Source organism: Antechinus flavipes, chromosome 2, assembly GCF_016432865.1.
Source record: "Antechinus flavipes isolate AdamAnt ecotype Samford, QLD, Australia chromosome 2, AdamAnt_v2, whole genome shotgun sequence".
In the NCBI taxonomy this organism is placed as follows: domain Eukaryota; kingdom Metazoa; phylum Chordata; class Mammalia; order Dasyuromorphia; family Dasyuridae; genus Antechinus; species Antechinus flavipes.
In genome coordinates this window covers 439,396,647-439,414,796 of record NC_067399.1, presented here as the reverse complement: position 1 = coordinate 439,414,796, position 18,150 = coordinate 439,396,647, and the positions used below count along the sequence as shown (strand labels likewise).

Genomic DNA, 18,150 nt, shown 5'->3' with positions numbered 1-18,150 from the left:
GGTTTCATGATCCATGTTTCCTGGCCCTCTCTCCTTGCTGGAGACCCCTTAGAAGTGCCCTTCGAGAGCACCACGTGGTTGCAGATACAAGTACAAAGGGTGTGGGAGAGACGCACAGCAAGCGCCCCCTCCAGGTCTCCAACGATCAAGGGAGCAAAGAATCTCCATCTCAGCCCCTAAGGGCTATGAGCTGGGACGAAATAATTGCACAACGAGAATGAATGAGCCTTCCCAATTTCCGTTGTTCACATACCACCACGGCTAAAGAATTCTGGGAATGGTAGTTTCTTTTTCGAGGCACTCCCTTATCTGTGGTGGTGCCCACCTTAGTAGTAAAAACTACAGTGTAAAGCGCATGCTCCACGCGGAACTCCGTACCGCCCAGCGTCGACCCCGCCCTGTTCCGCGCGCCCGCCTGCTCTCCCGCCCCCGCTAACATGGCGGCTCCTCTGGCCCTGGTGCTGGTGGCGGCTGTCACTGTGCGGGCTTTGCTTTTTCGCTCTAGCCTAGCCGACTTCATCTCCGAGAGGGTGGAAGTGGTGTCCCCGCTCAACGCCTGGAAACGAGGTGAGTCTGTGTTGGGCTGCTCCGCCTCTGGACTCCGGGAGCCGGCCCCGCCCCCGCCCTGGCCCCTCCTCAGAGAGCACCTCGAGGCGGAGGCTGGGAGAAGGAGAAGGGAGAGTCGCGCTCCGGGTCCCATAGACTTTGCTTCCCCCTCTCCCAGGGGCGTACCATCGGAGGACTGGGGACCGGGTGGGGAGCCTCGCGCCTCTACCACCCCGGACTGGGGGAAAAAAGTCACTGAGCTTTGAAGGTAGACAGCGTGACCCCTGAGGCTGGGGCACGTTCTTAGGGTGAACCTTCTTTCCATTCCCCTATGGGTCTACCCTGGAAAGGCTATCCGCGGCGAGAGAGGCCTTGAGCTCCAGCGGTGTGTGTTCAATCCACTTTTCCTTACCTGCCCAGTCAAGAGGGCGTGGTCATCGAGGGAGGGGGCGTGTCTTGTGGAAGTGCTCCACCCCCAGTGCGTGGGTCTTGATGAGGCACCTTCTCCTGGGCAGGGACCCGGAACCGGGGCTTTGATGATTTCTAATTCTCTATTTTCTGGGGAGGTTTGTGGTAGGGGTTATTGAGTATTGAGACTCTAGAAAGGTGGGCCAGTTTGAAATAATCCCCCTACGATCCTCCTCAGGTAATAATTACTTCAGTACCTTCTTCCATTCATTCAATTAAGTTTTTACTGCAAAGAATCACTGTTCTGGGGATCCTTGAGGAGATGCTGGACAGGGCTATAGGCCAGGCACTTCTTAGAGCATCTGTAAAAGTAAAGTATTAGAGTCGATTTCTAGGATTTCATTGCAGTGTAGTTGTATATCAAGAATATGCACTTGTTTGGAAATCCATGAAGAATGGTCGGCAACATTTTTGAGGATAAAAGAAAAGAGAAATAGAAGTATTGGTATGGGAATACACGATAGACCAACTGGTCTGGGGTAGGAAATGCATAATGAGTTCCTGATAGATATCAAAATTCAATTTAAAAATATTTCTGATGCACCAATAAATGTGTATTGATTGATAAGATGTTAGGCTTGGAATCAGGAAAGCCTGGATTCATGTTCAGCTCTGACCCTTGCTATGTTGTTTAATTTCTATATTAAATAAAGCTCCTGTATTTGGTGTGATTCTTATTGTAGAGTCTGGAAGCTTTACATTTTGGCTATAGTGTTCCTATAGTCCTGAATTTCTTTCAGCTCTAGATTTTGGCTATAGTATTCCTATATTCCTAAATTTCTTTCAGGAGCTGACAGATACATTTTCCGTTTGCCCTCAGGTGTTAAGGAATCTGGGGAGTTTTCTTTTAGATTAAAATACATCTTGTTCATTTGTTTCAGTTGTGTCTGACTCTTCATTAACCCCATTTGAAATTTTCTTGGTAAAGATACTGGAGTGGATTTTCATTTTCTTCTCCAGCTCATTTTATAGATAAGGAAATAGGGTTAAGTGACTTGGCCAAGTGCACACAGCTGGTGAATTTGAACTCATTTCTTATTCCAGATCTCATGTTCTATCTACCTTACCACCTAGCTGCCCTGTCTAGGCTCTTTTTATTTTGTTCATGGCTTTTGGGGAATCAGTAATTCTTTTTTTTTTTTTTTTTCCTTGAGGCAATTGGGGTTAAGTGACTTGCCCAGGGTCACACATCTAGGAAGTGTTAAAGTGTCTGAGACCAGATTTGAACTCAGGACTAGTGGGAATCAGTAATTCTTAAACCTTTTTTTCCTTGGTCTATTTTCCATGTCAGTTAATTTTGCTATGAAATGTCATAAAATTTCTTCTTTTTTTTTTTTAGCCTTGTGATTTTTTTATATTTCTTATTGATTTATATTTCTTTACTCTTTAATATTAGTATATGGAGTCATTGGCTTCTATTTACTACATTATGATTTTCAGAGAATTTGTTGTTTTGGCAGGTTTTGTGCCTCTTGTCCTAAGCTATTAATTCCCTTTCCATTCTTTTTTCTGTACCTCTCATTTCTTTTCATTTAAACCTACTTTTTACAGTTGAGGAAACTCAGCTAAACAGAGGTTTAAGTGACTTTCCCAGAGTCATACATCTAGTAATTGTCAGCAGCTACATTTGAACTCAAGTCTTCCTAACTCCAGGCTCAGTTCTTTATCCACTATGCTGTCACCTGCTTGGTACTTACACTCATTTCTATTTAAATTTTTTTCCTTTAATACTCTTATTGTATTTATAAAAATGCTTTTTAATTTTTTTATACTCTTTTTAAAAACTTAGTAATGTTTTATTTTTCCAATTACACGTAAATACAGTTTTCAACATTCATTTTTATAAGATTTTGAGTTCCAAATTTTCCTTCAACCCTCTTACCCCTCTCCCTTTAATATAGCAAGAAATCAGATTCAGGTCATACTAGTCAGTTTGTGAAAGAAAAATCACATCAAAAGGGAGAAACCACAAGAAAGAAACAAGAAAACCTCCAATGGTGAAAATAGTATGCTTCAATTCATATTTAGTTTCATAGTGCTCTCTCTGGATGCATTTTCCATCCCTAGTCTATTGAAATTGTCTTGGATCACTGCATTGCTGAGAAGCGTAAAGTCTTATCATAGTTGATCATCATACAATCTTCTTGTTACTGTGTACAATATTCTCCTTGGGCTGTTCACTTCTATTCAGCAATAATTCATGTAGATCTTTCTAGGCTTTTCTGAAATTAACCTGCTCCTCTCTTGTAGAACAATAGTATTGTTAGTCAGAAAACTGAGACATACATTGCTGGTGGAGTTGTGAACTGATCCAACCATTTTGGAGAACAATATGGAACAATGGCCAAAGGGCTATACCCTTTAATTCAGCTATTTCTAGTGGGCTTGTAAAACAAAGTGTAAAAAAAGGAAAAGAACCCACATGTGTAAAGATTTTTGTAGCAACTCTTTTTGTAGTGGCAAGGAACTGGAAACTGAGTGGATGCCTATCAATTGGGAAATGCCTGAATAGATTATGGTATATGAATGTTATGGGATATTATTCTGTAAGAAATGATCAGCCTGATGATTTCAGAGAAGCCTGGAGAGACCTACATGAATTGATGCTAAATGAAGTGAATAGAACCAAGATAACATCGTATACAATAATAAAATTATACAATGATCAATTCTGATGGATTTCAACAATCCATCAGATGATTCAGGCCAGTTCCAATGGTCTTGTGATGAGGAAAGCCATTTGCACCCAGAGAGAGGAGTCTGGGGACTGAATGTAGATCACAATGTAGTATTTTCACTTTTTTTGTTGTTTGCTTGCATATTATTTTTTCTCATTTTCCTTTTTGATCTGATTTTTTTTGTGCAGCATGATAATTGTGGAAAAATGTATAGAACTGCATATGTTTAACAGATATTGGATTATTTGTTGTCTAGAGAAGGGGATGAAGGGAAGGGAGGAAGGAAAACATTTGGAATATGAAATTTTGCAGGGTGAATGTTAAAAATTATCAATGCATATGCTTTGAAAATAAAAAGCTTTAATTTAAAAAGAACAATAGTATTCTATTACATTCTTATGTCATCATTTATTTTGGGCATTCACTCAATTTTTGATTTTTTTCTATCAGAAAAAGGACTGCTACAAAGATTTTTGTTCATGTGGGTCTTTTTCCATCTTTGAGATACAGAGTCAGTAGTGATATTGCTGGATCAAAGGGTATGCACATAAACTCTTACTTCATCTCTTCCAAGAACTATAGTTGAATTTATGTCCAAGTTGGGTTTATGTTTGAAGTTTTGCTGGCAGATGTTTGTAGCTAGTGACATAGTGGATACAATTTTGGGCTTAGAGTCAGGAAGACCTAAATTCAAATTTGGTTTCAGACATTTACTAGTTCATGTGATCCTAGGTAGTCACTTAACCTCTATTTGCCTGGTATTTGATAGGTGTAGTTTGAATGCTACTTCCCTTTCTTTTTTCTCCATTTCGGATGCTTCTTCCTGCTTTATATCTTGAGCTTCCTTGTAACTATAATGGCTTTTTATGGTGGTATTCTTTTTTTGTTTGTTCGTTTTTCCAACCTCTTTTCTTGACTTTAAATTTGATATTAGGACCAGGCTATATGCACTTTTAAAGAGAAGGTCTGAATTGGTCCTTTGCTACTTTCTTAGGGGTGATGATGAGTGTTGTATTATTCTAGATTCTCAATAGATAATGTTATACACATTAGGAACTTACAAGTTTTGAGTACTTCCAAAATAGTCAGATCCATAGCAAAATTTGATCATTAAGCCTCTGATCTGAGCTTTGCAATTTCCTGGTCTGTGTTTGGGTCTAAGTAACAATGAAATATTACTAGACTCAGCTACTGTCACTATCTGGAAAGCTACTGGTTTAGAGTCACAAAATTGTAGGCTAGAATAAATGTACCAGATCCCCTTTGGTTTGGAATTCCTGTTCTGATTATTCCTTTACAGATTTCTACTTGGGTTAGAACTTGGAGTTGAGGCCCTACTTTTGTTCTAGGTTCTAAGCCACAAAATTGCTGCTTTTTTCTGAACTCCCTTCCTGTTTGATATAGGTGCACAGGCTAGGATGCAGCCTTTTGTATTCCACTGGACACAGTTTACTTTCACAATCTGTTCTGAAACTATTGATTCAAGCTAATATTTGGCACCAGTTCCCATACCCCACAGGAGATGGGGATCTGGTATGTATCTGAGACCTCATCTTTTCTTTGAGCATCACCTGACCAGACACCATCCTGTATCTCTACAGGCCTCTCTGTTTCCTTATGCTGAATTGGATTGGATAAATAACTCACCATAATATTACCTCTTTTAAATTTTTTGATTAGGATTAGGATTAGATTTGATTAGGATTAGGATTAGATCTATTTGGAGTGCATTTTGTAGATCTATTGGAGTATGTACTTCATACTCTTCTATCATCTTCACTCTGCTTTCTAATTGATTTTTGATTTGCTTTACTAATAGTTTTATTCCTCAAAAGATAGAAAAAGTAGATGAGAGACACTAGATTGCTAATATAGATTAATGTTTTTAAAAACCCAGATTTTTATTGATATCTTGGCTTTTTTTTTTAATGCCTAGATTTCTTTTATCTTTTTCTTTGCCCCTTTTAGATAATTCCTTAGAACAAAGAATTTAAAAAAGAAAAAAGATTTAAAAAATCAACAGAACTGATCAGTATATTGAAAAATAATTTGTATTGTAACTAGTATTCTATAACTCTGCAGGTGAGTTGAAGGAGGTATCTTCTCATGTCTCTTCTTTGGGGCCATGTTTCGTTTTTTTATTATTTCCCAACATTTAGCTTCACTTATTTTGTTGTAATTGTTTTTTCCATTTATGTTGATGTTATCTGTTTATTTATTATTTTCCTGGCTCTGCTTATTTTGTATCTGCTCATGTAAATTTTTCTGTACTTTATATTTGTCATATTTGTCTTTTCTTATTGCATGATAATATTCTTTTACTTTTCTGTGCCATAATTTGTTTAATCATTTCTCCATTAATCATCTGCTTTTTTTTTTTTCTTTGTTAGCAAAAAAAAAAAAATACTGCTGTAAATATTTTGTTTTGTGTGGAGTTTTTCTTTTTGTCAACTGCTTTGGGAACATAGTAAGTTTTAATTTATAAGGAGAATCTGGTTGATGAAGTGGAAGAATCTTAGATATTTTAGAGTTGGAAAATCTGGGTATAGGTAAGAGTTTACTAGTTTATAGTAAAACAGATTTTTAAAAGTAAAGGTAAAAAGAAAGTTGGAGTATATGACCTAAGAAGGAAATTTATTCAAGAGGGATCGATAAGAGGCCAAGAACATAGTTGAGTATAACACAGATTATGGAAAAAATGAGGAGAGATGTGTAAAGAAGTTTCTTTTGTACTTGTTGGAGAATTATCTGATGGATTTTTCTTAAAATTTAATGCACTTTTACTTCTAAAAATTGTTGTGGAAATATCATGAGTCTTTTGGAATTGTCCTAGATCATTGTATTGTTGAGAAGAGCAAAACCTATTAAAGTTGTGTTTTTCACACAATGTTGCTATTACTGTGTACAATGTTTTCCTAGTTCTGCTAACTTAATTCAGTATCAGTTTATATAAGTCTTGCCAATTTTTTCTGAAATCTGCCTGCTCATCATTTCCTATAAAACAATATCACATTACATTCTGACTTTTAAAAAATATTGCACTTTCCAGTAACCCCCACCTATGTAGAACTTAAACCTTTAGCAAAGAGGTATAGTTAAACAAAATAACATATTGGTCATCTATGACAAATTATGCCTTATTCTGTAGCCATAATCTTACCACCTCACTGCTGAAAGAGGGAGGAATATATATTTCACCATCAGTATTCTGAATTCAAGATTGGTCAGAGTTCTGTGATCAATGTTTTCCTTTACATTATTATGATTCTTGAGTAAATTATTATCTTGGCTCTGTTTACTCTATTCATATGTGTCTGACCAAATTTTTCTTAATTTTTCATATTTTTTCTTTGCTTTTTGATGCACTAATATAGTGTTACATGCATATTTCACAATTTGTTCAATTATTCTTAAATTAATTGAGACCTACTTTGTATCTAGTTTTTCTAAATAACAAAAAGTGCTGTTATAAATATTTTTGCCTATAGGAACTATTTCTACTGTTTTTTTTAAGACCCTCCCATCTCCTTTTCCCCATTCAAAAAAAAAAAAAAGGTAAAAAATAAAAACAAAATCCTTGTAACACATATATAATTGTATTATATATATAATTGATATAGTCAAGACAAACAAATTCATGTCTTAGTTATGTTCAAAATATGTTTCATTCTGTACCTGAGTGTATCACCTCTTTATTAGGAGTAGGATAACATACTTCCTGTTTTACACAATTTTAACTTCCTTGGGAATATAAGCTCTTATTGGCTTTGTGAAGTCAAAGAATATATTCATTTCAGAAAATTTTCTTGGGTATTCTAAATTGTTTTCCAGAATAGTTTGGCCATTTCTTTTTCGTATATACCATAACTTGTTTAGCCATTCTCCAACTGATGGGCATCCATTCAGTTTCCAATTTCTTGTTTGGACAGTTCTTAATTATTACTTAACCTTTCCAATCTTTATCATTTTTACCTTGTTATCTTTGCCAATCTGATAAGTTTATGTCTTTTTGCAACAAAATCCTGAAAGTTTGGCAGTTGTATGTCTACTTTTTTTTTTTTTTTTTTGGTTCAGTTTATGCTTACCTTTGCTGTATATATTTTTGGTTGTGATAACATACTATTTTTTTAAGAAGGCTGAGGAAGGGGCAGCTAGGTGGTGTAGTGGATAGAGTACCAGCCCTGAAGTCAGGAGGAATTGAGTTCAAATCTAAATCTGGTCTCAGACACTTAATACTTCCTAGCTAAGTGATCCTGGGCAAGTCACTTAACCCCAGTTGCCTCAGCAAAAAAAAAGGTTGGGAAAAAAAATCAGTAAAACCAAATAATACATTGAAGACTGAAATTACATGCAGTACCTTTCATCTCTGCAAAGAAGTGCAATGGGGGCATTTTTTCATATATCTCCTTTGGATCTTGTTCTTTGTAATTTTGCAACAGTTACTTTTGGATTGTTAAACTCATTTTTCCAGTTACATTGTTGTCATCATTATTTATATTGTGCTTACTATGCTTTTCATCAGATCATGTAAAATTTCTCATGCTTCTCTGCATTCATCATATTTATTGTTTTTTTTAGCATGATAATATTCTATTCCATTCATTTGCCACAGTTTACTTAGCCATTCCCAAAATGTATCTACTTTATTTACAATTCTTTGCCATCACAAAAAAATGCTATTATAAATAGTTTTGTATATATAATGACTTTCTTCATATCAGTGGTTTTCTTGGAATGCCCAATAGTACAATCTCAGTGTAAAAGGGTATGAACATTTTAATTAGTTTATTTGCATAATTGCAAATTGTTTTCCAAAATGGTTATACTGATTCATAGCTTCATCCTCTAATATTGACTATTCCTATCCATCATCTTTGCCAGTTTTCTGGATGTGAGGTGAAACTTAAAGGTTGTTTTAATTTACATTTTTCTTATAAGTGATTTGGAGCATTCTTTCTTATGATTAGTGATAGCTTGCAGTTCTTCTTTTGAGAACTGTTTATATCTTTTGACCAGTTATGTCATGGGGAATGGTTTTTGATGTGTTAGCTTTTAAATATATTTTATATATCTTGGGTAAAAAACTCTTATCTGAGAAATTTTATATAAAGATTTTCCCTCTTATTTATTTTCCTTCTTATCCTATGTACATTCCTTTTTAGTTTAGTAGCTTTTCAGTTTCACATAATTAAAATTATTAATTTCATCTTTTGTAATTGCCTCTCTCCTTTGTTTAAGAATCCATCTCTTACATATAGTCATGAAAAGTATGTAATCTGCCCTAATTTTATGATGTTAAATATTAAAGTCATATAGCCCTATAGAATTTATTGTCAGGGAAAATGGCATAGGGTATGGCTCAAGCCCAATTTTTTCCAGTTTGCTTCCCAGTTTTCTAGCATTTTAAAAAAATCAGATGGAGTTTGTTTCTATGTGTCCTACATTTTAATTGCATTTTCTTAGTAATTTATGTATGAATGGTGAGACTAAAGGCAGATACTTATATTAATTGGCCATAACACATTATTAAAATGCCTATTAGTTATTATTTATTACTATTAAGATAAAATAACAGATAGAGATTCCTGGGTTGTTTGCCTCCAAATAGGGTCACCAGCCTGGGAGGTTCAAAAAGTTGATTTTTACCATTCAGATGGCAATGCTAGGGAGACTGAATGATTATGTTCATTAGATAAGCTGAAATGCCAGTTTTGAAATTTACATGGAGAAATATAATTGCAATAGGAATTTGGAGAGATAAAGGGAGAAAGTCAGGGACAGATATTTGGTGGTGATGAGAGAAAGATGTTTTTGGTAATGCCAGTTGATCACTGTGTTCTCAGTAGACAGAAATGGTGGAATTAAAATTGGAAGGTTTCACAGGGAGTAGACTTGGAGAAAAAGGAGTTGTGAGGTTTTAGTGGATGGTGTTAACTTTTGGGATATTTATACTTGCCAAATAGATCAGAATTCTTGAATCAATCTACAGTAACACTGTGATTTCTATTTTGCACCTTGGACTCTTGGTTCAACAAACATAGGTGCTACCATGTGCAAGGTACTGTGTTAGGTATTGGGGAATACAGTGAAAAGAATGAGCCTTTTTTCTCAAGGAACATTTTGCATGTGTGGTAAAAATGTACACAAGTAACTATGTCCAAAATACATGAAAGGTAAATAAAAAGCAATTTCAAGAGCGAGAAAGGGCTGGAAGGATCAGGAGAAGCTCTCCAATAGGAGCTGACGTTTAGTACCAGTGCTTTGAAGAAAGGTAAGGATTCTACAGAATGGAGAGATAAACATTCTGTGCCTGTAATGTGCGAAGTCAAGTAAACTGATGGGGAGTAGCTAGGAAGTCCAATTTGACTAAGATGGAGAGGACAGTGAGATTCCGTGTAAACCACTTCTCTTATAACGGCATTGTTGTCTTTTTAAAAATTAAGTTACATCATAGTTTCTTTGATGAGATTTCAAGAGATAGCCACATTTCTTTGATGAAATTTGGGAAGCACTCATGTCTTATCAGCGACAGAGTTATAAACCATTACAAAGGGTAATTTTTTTTTTTTTTGGTTTTGTTTTGTTTATTATAGCTTTTTATTGACAAAACATATGCATGGGTAATTTTTCAACATTGACCCTTGCAAAAATTTCTGTTCAACTTTTCCCCTCCTTCCCTCCACTCTCTCCCCTAGATGGCAGGTAGTCCCATACATGTATACATATTTATGTAGTTATCTTGCTGTATATACAAAAGGTAATTTAAAAAAAAGTTGTTCCCAAATTCTAGAGATGCCGTCATTTGGGACACTTGTATTTACTAATACACTGTCTATATAGAAGTTGCCTTTTACATTTATAATCCCAGAGAGATAACATTGATGTTTCCACAAACCAGTTTGGGCCTTTTGGATAAATTAATATAGTCAGTGAAATAGTATTGTAGAATCCTAAAGCTGACTGGAACTTAGATTTCACCTAGCCTAATTCCCTGACTAATTAATGAATCTCCTTAACATTGTCTTTAAAAAGTGGCCATTCAATCTTTGCTTGAATACTTTCAAGCCCCTTATCTCATAAGGCAACACATTGAAGTTTTGTATGATTCTGGTGACTAATGTGAACGTTTATGTTGTCTTATCCTAGATCTGATGTCATGAAGAACAGTTGTAGATGTGTCTAGTATGAGAAAGTCAGTGAAGATTTTACAGGTCTGTGAAAACAGGTACATCCCAGTATGTTTTTTGAAACTTCTCTTTAGGCAATCATACTTAGTTATTTTCTTAATGATCTCTCTACAACCTATTGGAATGTGTGTGATTTGGTTAATAATATTTATGCTTTTCAAAATAAACTTATTTCAGAGAAGTATAAAATAATGGTTAGTGGCTATCAAATTGTGCATATCCTTTGATCCAGCAGTGTCTCTATTGAGTGTGTATCCCATAGATGTCATAAAAGAGGGAAAAGGAGTCACATGTGCAAAAATGTTTGGAACAGCCCTTTTTATGGTGGCAAGGAACTGGAAATTGAGTGGATGTCTATCAGTTGGGGAATGGCAAAATATGTTAAGGTATATAAAGATAATGGAATATTATCATTCTATAAGAAATGATGAGTAGACTGATTTCAGAAAAGTCTGTAAAGATTTACATGAACTGATGCTAAGTGAAGTGATCAGTACCTTGAGAACATTGTACACAATAATAAGATTATGCAATGATCAACTGAGATGGACTTGTTCTTTTCAACAGTGAGGTGGTTTAAGGCAGTTCCAATAGACTTGTGATAGTGATGGCAAGTGCCATCTACATCCAGAGAGAGAACTATAGAGACTGAATGTGGATCAAAACATAATGTTTTCATCCTTTTTTTTTTTTTTTTTTTTTTTTGGTGGTGGTGGTGTTTGCTTGTTTTTTCTTATTTTTTTCCTTTTGATCTGATTATGTGTGTGTGTGTGTGTGTGTGTGTGTGCGCGCGCGCGCACGCGCAGTATGATAAATATGTTCAAAAGAATTGTACATGTTTAACTTACATCTGATTGCTTGATGTCTTGGTGAGAGGGGACAGAGGAAAGATGTAGAACAATTTGTAACATAAAATTTTCCAAAGGTGAATGGTGAAAACTATATTTGCATGCATTTGAAATTAAATTCTATTAAAATTAAAACAATAAAAGTTTTAGTGGTGGGAAAAAAGGAAAAAATATAACAATGCTTAGTGTTTTTTTAAATTCTTCTGGCCAAATAGGTAGCTCATTTTTTAGTTGTTTTTTCTTAATCATTTGTAATATTTTATGGAGAGAGTTGTGACAGTCACTACTTGTGTATGCTATTTAGCAATGTTTATTTTTTAACATATTCAAAACCTGGATGATATAGTTTTTTTTTTTGGATAAAAGAGGTTTATTATTGGATAAGCAAAGTCAAAGTATAGGCGAAGTTAGAGATAAAGAGGACACTGGACAGAGGGTCCTGGATGATATAGTTGTTCAATATTGTGAAAAATGTAAGAAAAATTAATTAGGTAAAGGAATGGACTGATGAAATATCTTGAATATAGTACTGTTGCATTCAAAATGAATGATATAATCATAAAATCTCAGAGCAGAACAGTTGTTTTTAATCTGGAGTTAGTGAACTTAAAAAATTTTTTATAACTTTATTTCAATAGAATTAGTTTTATTTGTAATCCTGTGTTTTATTTTATACATTTAATAGGCTTCATTAGACTGTCATGATTAAAAAAAAGTTAAGAACCACTGATGTAGACCATAGCATGAATGGCTTTAGTGATATCCCCAACAAATGGACATATAGTCTCCACTTAAACTTTTGTACCAAAGGACAATTTGCTCTGTCATAGGGTAGCTCATTTCATTATCAGGCAGCCATAACTTAACAATTAGAATTGTTCAATAGTGGCAGTTCTTTTTTTATATTAAGTTAAAAATCTTATCTCCCAGAAATTTTCACCCAGTGGTCTTAGTTTTCCCTTGAACTCAGTAGAGTCACAGAACTAGAAGTACATCAGAGGCTTATAATAGAATCCCTCCATAGTTGATTCTCCAAAATCCCCCAAAAGCAACCATGCAACTTTCCTTTAAAGATCCCAAATAAGGGATAAATTCCTACCTTCTGAGACACTACATTGTTGTTGTTATTGTTTTTGACAATTTCTAGCACAAAATTGTGTAACTTCCATACATATTCTTAGTTTTCATGATTGGTGTCAAGCAACACAGATATTATGCTTCTTCTACATGGTAGCTCTTCAGAATACTTCAGGAGAGCTCTATTGATCCCTCTAAGTCTACTCTTCTGTCCTCTACCATCTTGGTAGTCTTTTTCTAGATGTGCTCCAATATATTAATATCCTTAACCTGTGGTAAATATAAATAAACACAGTACTTCAGCTTTAGTCTGACCAGGGTAGACTCTTTTTTGATTTCTTTGTTGTGTTGTCATTTTATGCTTTTTCAATTCTGTCTTAAAAGAAGAGGTGGCTTATCTCCTTCCTGAGACAAATCCTTCTACGTGCACAAGTGATTCTGTTTCATTGTTTCAAATTCTGTTGTCATCCTCATTTTCACTTATCATCAGTATCTTCTTATCTGCTGTCTACTTTCTTACTGTCTACAAACCTATCCATGTGTCTCCCATGCTCAGAAACTTTCACTTAATCCGTCTTTCACCAGTAGCTATCACCTTCTATCTCTCTTTACTTTTGCAGTTAAATTTGAGAAATCCATCATTCAACCCCACTTTCTCCAAAATTACTACTAATGCATTAGTTGCCAAATCTAATAACCTCTGACTCCTTAACCCCTTAACCCTTTAGCCTTTGACACTGTTATTTACCGTCTTCTCTAGGTTTTCAGGACATTACTCTTTCTTAATTATCTTCTTACTTATCTAGCTATTTCTTCTCAATTTTCTTTATCTTTATCCATATCATGCTCACTAATTGTGGGTGTCCCACAGGGTTCTGCCCTAGCCCATACTGTTCAAACCTTATACTGTTTTACTGATATCAGTTGTTGTGGATTCATTATCTTTTCTATGCTGATGATCTACTTATCCAGCCCTAACTTCTTTGGGGATGTCCAGTCTCACATCTCCAGTTGCCTGTTGAACATCTTAAATTAACTATTGTTCAAATTTGAACTCTGAACTAATTATCTTTCCCCCAAGTTCTTCCTCCTACTGTTGAGGGTACCACTCTGTTATTTAGGCTCCCAACCTAAGTGTCATCTTTGACTCTGTTATTATCTGTATCAAATTTATAGTTAAGGCCCTATTGATTTTATCTTGTAACAAATCTTGTAACTCTCTTATCTCCTTTGACACTGCTACCTCCTTAGTGCAGATTTCACCTCATGCTTGGACTTTTGCTGTAGCCTTTTCTTTTTTTTTTTTTTTTTTGTGGCTTCCTAGGGAGACTTTATTGAGAAGCTCAGATGCAAAAAGGTAATTTGTTGACAGTCAACAAGCATTTATTAAGCACCGGGGGTGTGCCAGCAGCTGGGGGGGGGGGGAGGGGGAGGATACAAACAACAGTCCCCGCCCCTAAGGAGCCCTTATGGCGCGGGGACATATACTGAGGAGGGGCCAGGAATGGTGTAGCCTTTTCTTTTGAGCCTCACTGCCTCAAGTTTCCTTCCTCTTTAGTCCATTCTACCATCAGCTGATAAAGATCTTTTCTGAGTGTAGGTCTGACCTTGCCACTTTCCCCTACAGCTCCTTCCCCCCACCCTCCCCTCCGTGCAAGTCCTTGGTAACCTTTCCACTTCCTATATCTTTCTAATTCCCTTATATTTTGTTCTCACCTATATACTCTATATGCTAATAACAGTTGGCTGCCTTGCTATTCCTGAAGCAAGACAATTTTTTAAAAAAAATTCTGGGCAATTTCACTGGCTGTCCCCCAGTCCTATACCAAATCTCTTCTCTCAAGGATATCTAAAATAAAACTCATTATCTTTTTTTCCCAAACACATAATTTCTAATTTCCCTTTTTTCTGCCAGAAATACTACCATCCTTCCAAAATCACTCAGATTTGCAACTTCTGAATCACCCTCTATTATTTATTCCCTCTTACCCCATACATCCAGTCATTTGCCAACTCTTGTTAATTCTTTCTCCATTTCACTTGCATCTGTCCCCTTTCTACTTGTATAGTGACCCCACCCCCCTCAGAATTCAGGGCCTCATCATCTCATCTGAATTATTGTATTAGCCTCCTAATTAGTCATTCTGTATTGACATTTTCCTTTTTCTAATATATCCTCCACATGTTACCATAATGATGTTTTAAATTAATGTAGAAAATACGTCCTTGTCACCTGCTAGTAAATTCCACTGTTTCTTTGTTGCCTCTAGGGTCAAGTCCAAAATTTTCTGTTTAATAAAACCTTTCACAACTTGGATCAACCTAACTCTAGACTTATTTATATTTATTTATATTTATATTTATATTTAATCCCTTTCAGTCATCCTACCCTAACTGGCCTTCTTTATGTTTCTTGCAGATGACATTCCACTTTTTTTCTCAATGCTTTTCCATGGTTTGATCTCTTTGCCTGGAATGCACTTTCTCCTCTCTTCCATATCTTAGAATCCTGTAGCTTCTTTCAAAGCTCAGCTCATGTCCTACCTCCTTAGTGAGGCCTTTTCTAATCATTCCTATTAATAACTTCCCCCCAAATTACCTGATATATATATATATATGTATATATATATATATATATATATATTTGTAGATATATATATATATATGTAGCACATGTTGGTTATTTGTATGTCCACATGACTTGTTTATATTAAGCTTCTGAGGGAACACTGTTAGATATCTCAAGAAGCTTGCCCACCCTACTCTAGGAAGACTTTGATTATTGCTTGAAAGGGAGCAAGAAAAGGAATTATGTGGCAGATCATTTGTTCTCCTCTGAGAGAGAGGAATACTAGACTACAGTTATATGTATCTGTACCCTTAAATATTGCTAGCCTAGAGAAATGACTTTTTTTCTTAGGTTCAAAGTGTTTTTCTAGTTGTTGTTCCTTAAAGAGGAACGGCTAACTGAAATTTGGATCTGAAGGCTTGACTCCCTTCCTACCAAATGCTAATTATATAAAAAATCATCAGAAATAGTGTATAGTGAGTAAATCAGTTTATCCAAATAGCAAACAGAAATCAGAGAAGTTATAAATATTAGAATATATCAGGTAATACACAGAATATGTGAGCACTTTCATTGGGAGTGAGATTTTTTAGGTCACCTGAGAGAGTTCTTGATCTTATCTAAGGGAAAATTCCTTGAAGTTTCTAGGGAGGGAATCTGGAAATCAGGGACATCTTGAAGAACCAGCTTTCCTCTAACGTCTGCTTTCTTGTTCTCTCCCTGCTCCCTCCCTTTCCTTGTCTATTTTGTGCAAGCCAACTGCTTGGTATTAGGAATACAAAGATAAGATGTAATAACATCTTCTTAAGATGAAATAGTTGGGGATGTTTTCAAGTTCCACACTATCATAGTCAGATCTATCTGTTTATATAAGTTTCAGTTTCTCAGTTTCTTTTCTAAAAATATTGAGCCTACAACTGGATCTTAAATTTTGGGGGATCATTTGAATTGGTAGGGCAAGATAGGACTATCATTCCTTGTACTATAGATATTATACTTCTTTTAATTCAGCCTGAAATTGCTTTAGTTTTTAAGCTATTTGTTCACACTTTTGGCTTATATGAAGCTTATCTATACAACCTACATAGGCTGAATAACTCACACCCATCAGTATTTGTGGTTAACAAGAGTATATTTAGCAATTCTGCTTCAATCTAATGTTCCTACACATGCATTGGGCACTTTTCTTAAAAAATTCAATGCCGATAGAAATTGGAAAATGAATGGATATCAACAATTGGAGAATGATTGGGTAAATTGTGGTATATGAATGTTATGGAATATTATTGTTCTGTAAGAAATGATCAGCAAGATGAATACAGAGAGGCTTGGAGAGACTTATATGAACTGATGCAAAGTGAAATGAGCAGAACCAGGAGATCATTATAACAACGATACTGTATGAGGATGTATTCTGATGGAAGTGGATTTCTTCGACAAAGAGATCTAACTCAGTTTCAATTGATCAAAGATGGACAGAAGCAGCTACATCCAAAGAAAGATCACTGGGCAATGAATGTAAACTGTTTGTATTTTGGCTTTTCTTCCCAGGTTATTTTTACCTTCTGAATCCAGTTCTTCCTGTGCAACAAGAGAACTTCGGTTCTGCACACATATATTGTATATAGGATATACGGTGACATATTCAACATGTATAGGACTGCTTTCCATCTGAGGGAGGGGGTGAAGGGAGGGATGGGAAAAGTCAGAACAGAAGTGAGTTCAAGGGATAAAGTTGTTAAAAAATTACCCAGGCATGGGGTTCTGTCAATCAAAAGTTATAATAAAAAAATTCAATGCCAGGTCCAGAAGGTCTTTTTATATTATTATAAAAGAAGTATAATGCTATTATATACTACATACAGAAGATCTACTAATTTCCCATTTTAATAATTTTTCATATTTGAATCATTGTGTTATTGCTATAGTCTAAGTTCAAAGGAAAAGCATATATTCTGGTTTTTTGGTTTATTCAACAAAATGAGTATTTATTGTGCTGAGATATTTTGGGGATTAAAATTAATTTCCATTAATAAATATTTATTAAGCAGTGACATGCACAGATACTTGAAAAAATGCTTGGAATTGAATTATTGGAAAGATATAAGTATTTAGCCTTCTGTCAATAAAAAGTTATTATAAAATAAAAAAAAAAAGACACAAGTATTTAGCCTTAAAAAAGCATAAAAAAAAAAAAAAAACTTAGGGAGGGCAAAGTAGCTATTGCCATCTGGAAGAAAGATTAAACTTTTTACTCTGTTCCCTTTTCAAGAGTGTATTTTACTTCTGATTGCTGCCTTTTTTAATCTCTTCTCCTAATTATTTCCTCCCTTCCTTCTCTTAATTCCTTTCCCTCTTCCCTATTGAGTAAAATGAATTTCTATATGTGTGTATGTGTGTGTGTGTTCCCTCCTTTAACCATTTCAGATGTGCATGAGGTTTAAGTGTTGCCTATTCTCACCATCCCTATCAAATTCTCTCCTCCATTGTATAAATTTTTCCTTGAGTGTTCCATTTATAAGATAATTTTCCCCATTCTTACTCTCCCTTTTTTCTTTTCCTAGTGCATCCCTCTTTCTCATTTTTAAAATTTTAATTTTAAGATCATCTCAATCTAATAGAATCACATCTGTGTCTTTGTGAAAATCTCTTTAATAGCTCTAGTAATATTAAAGTCTTGAGAGGTTAAATGTATCATCTTTCTATACAGGAGTGTGTAAATAATTTAATCTTGTTAAATATTTGTGATTTTTTTGCTTATGTTTACTTTTTTATGT

The 18,150-nt window shown here is 35.2% G+C and overlaps 1 protein-coding gene across 3 annotated transcripts in view; it reads left to right on the top strand.

The window, feature by feature from the left end:
- Nucleotides 1–399: 399 nt before the first annotated feature.
- Nucleotides 400–18,150, top strand: part of PIGU (phosphatidylinositol glycan anchor biosynthesis class U) — a 125,660-nt gene continuing 107,909 nt past the window's right edge. The window contains exon 1 of one of the 3 annotated variants that reach the window (XM_051979159.1): nucleotides 400–567. In XM_051979159.1, the coding sequence (XP_051835119.1) occupies nucleotides 438–567 (130 nt within the window). In that variant the 5' untranslated portion in view covers nucleotides 400–437. The remainder of the gene's footprint in view (nucleotides 568–18,150) is intronic. The other 2 variants (XM_051979157.1, XM_051979158.1) reach the window with 2 other exon arrangements.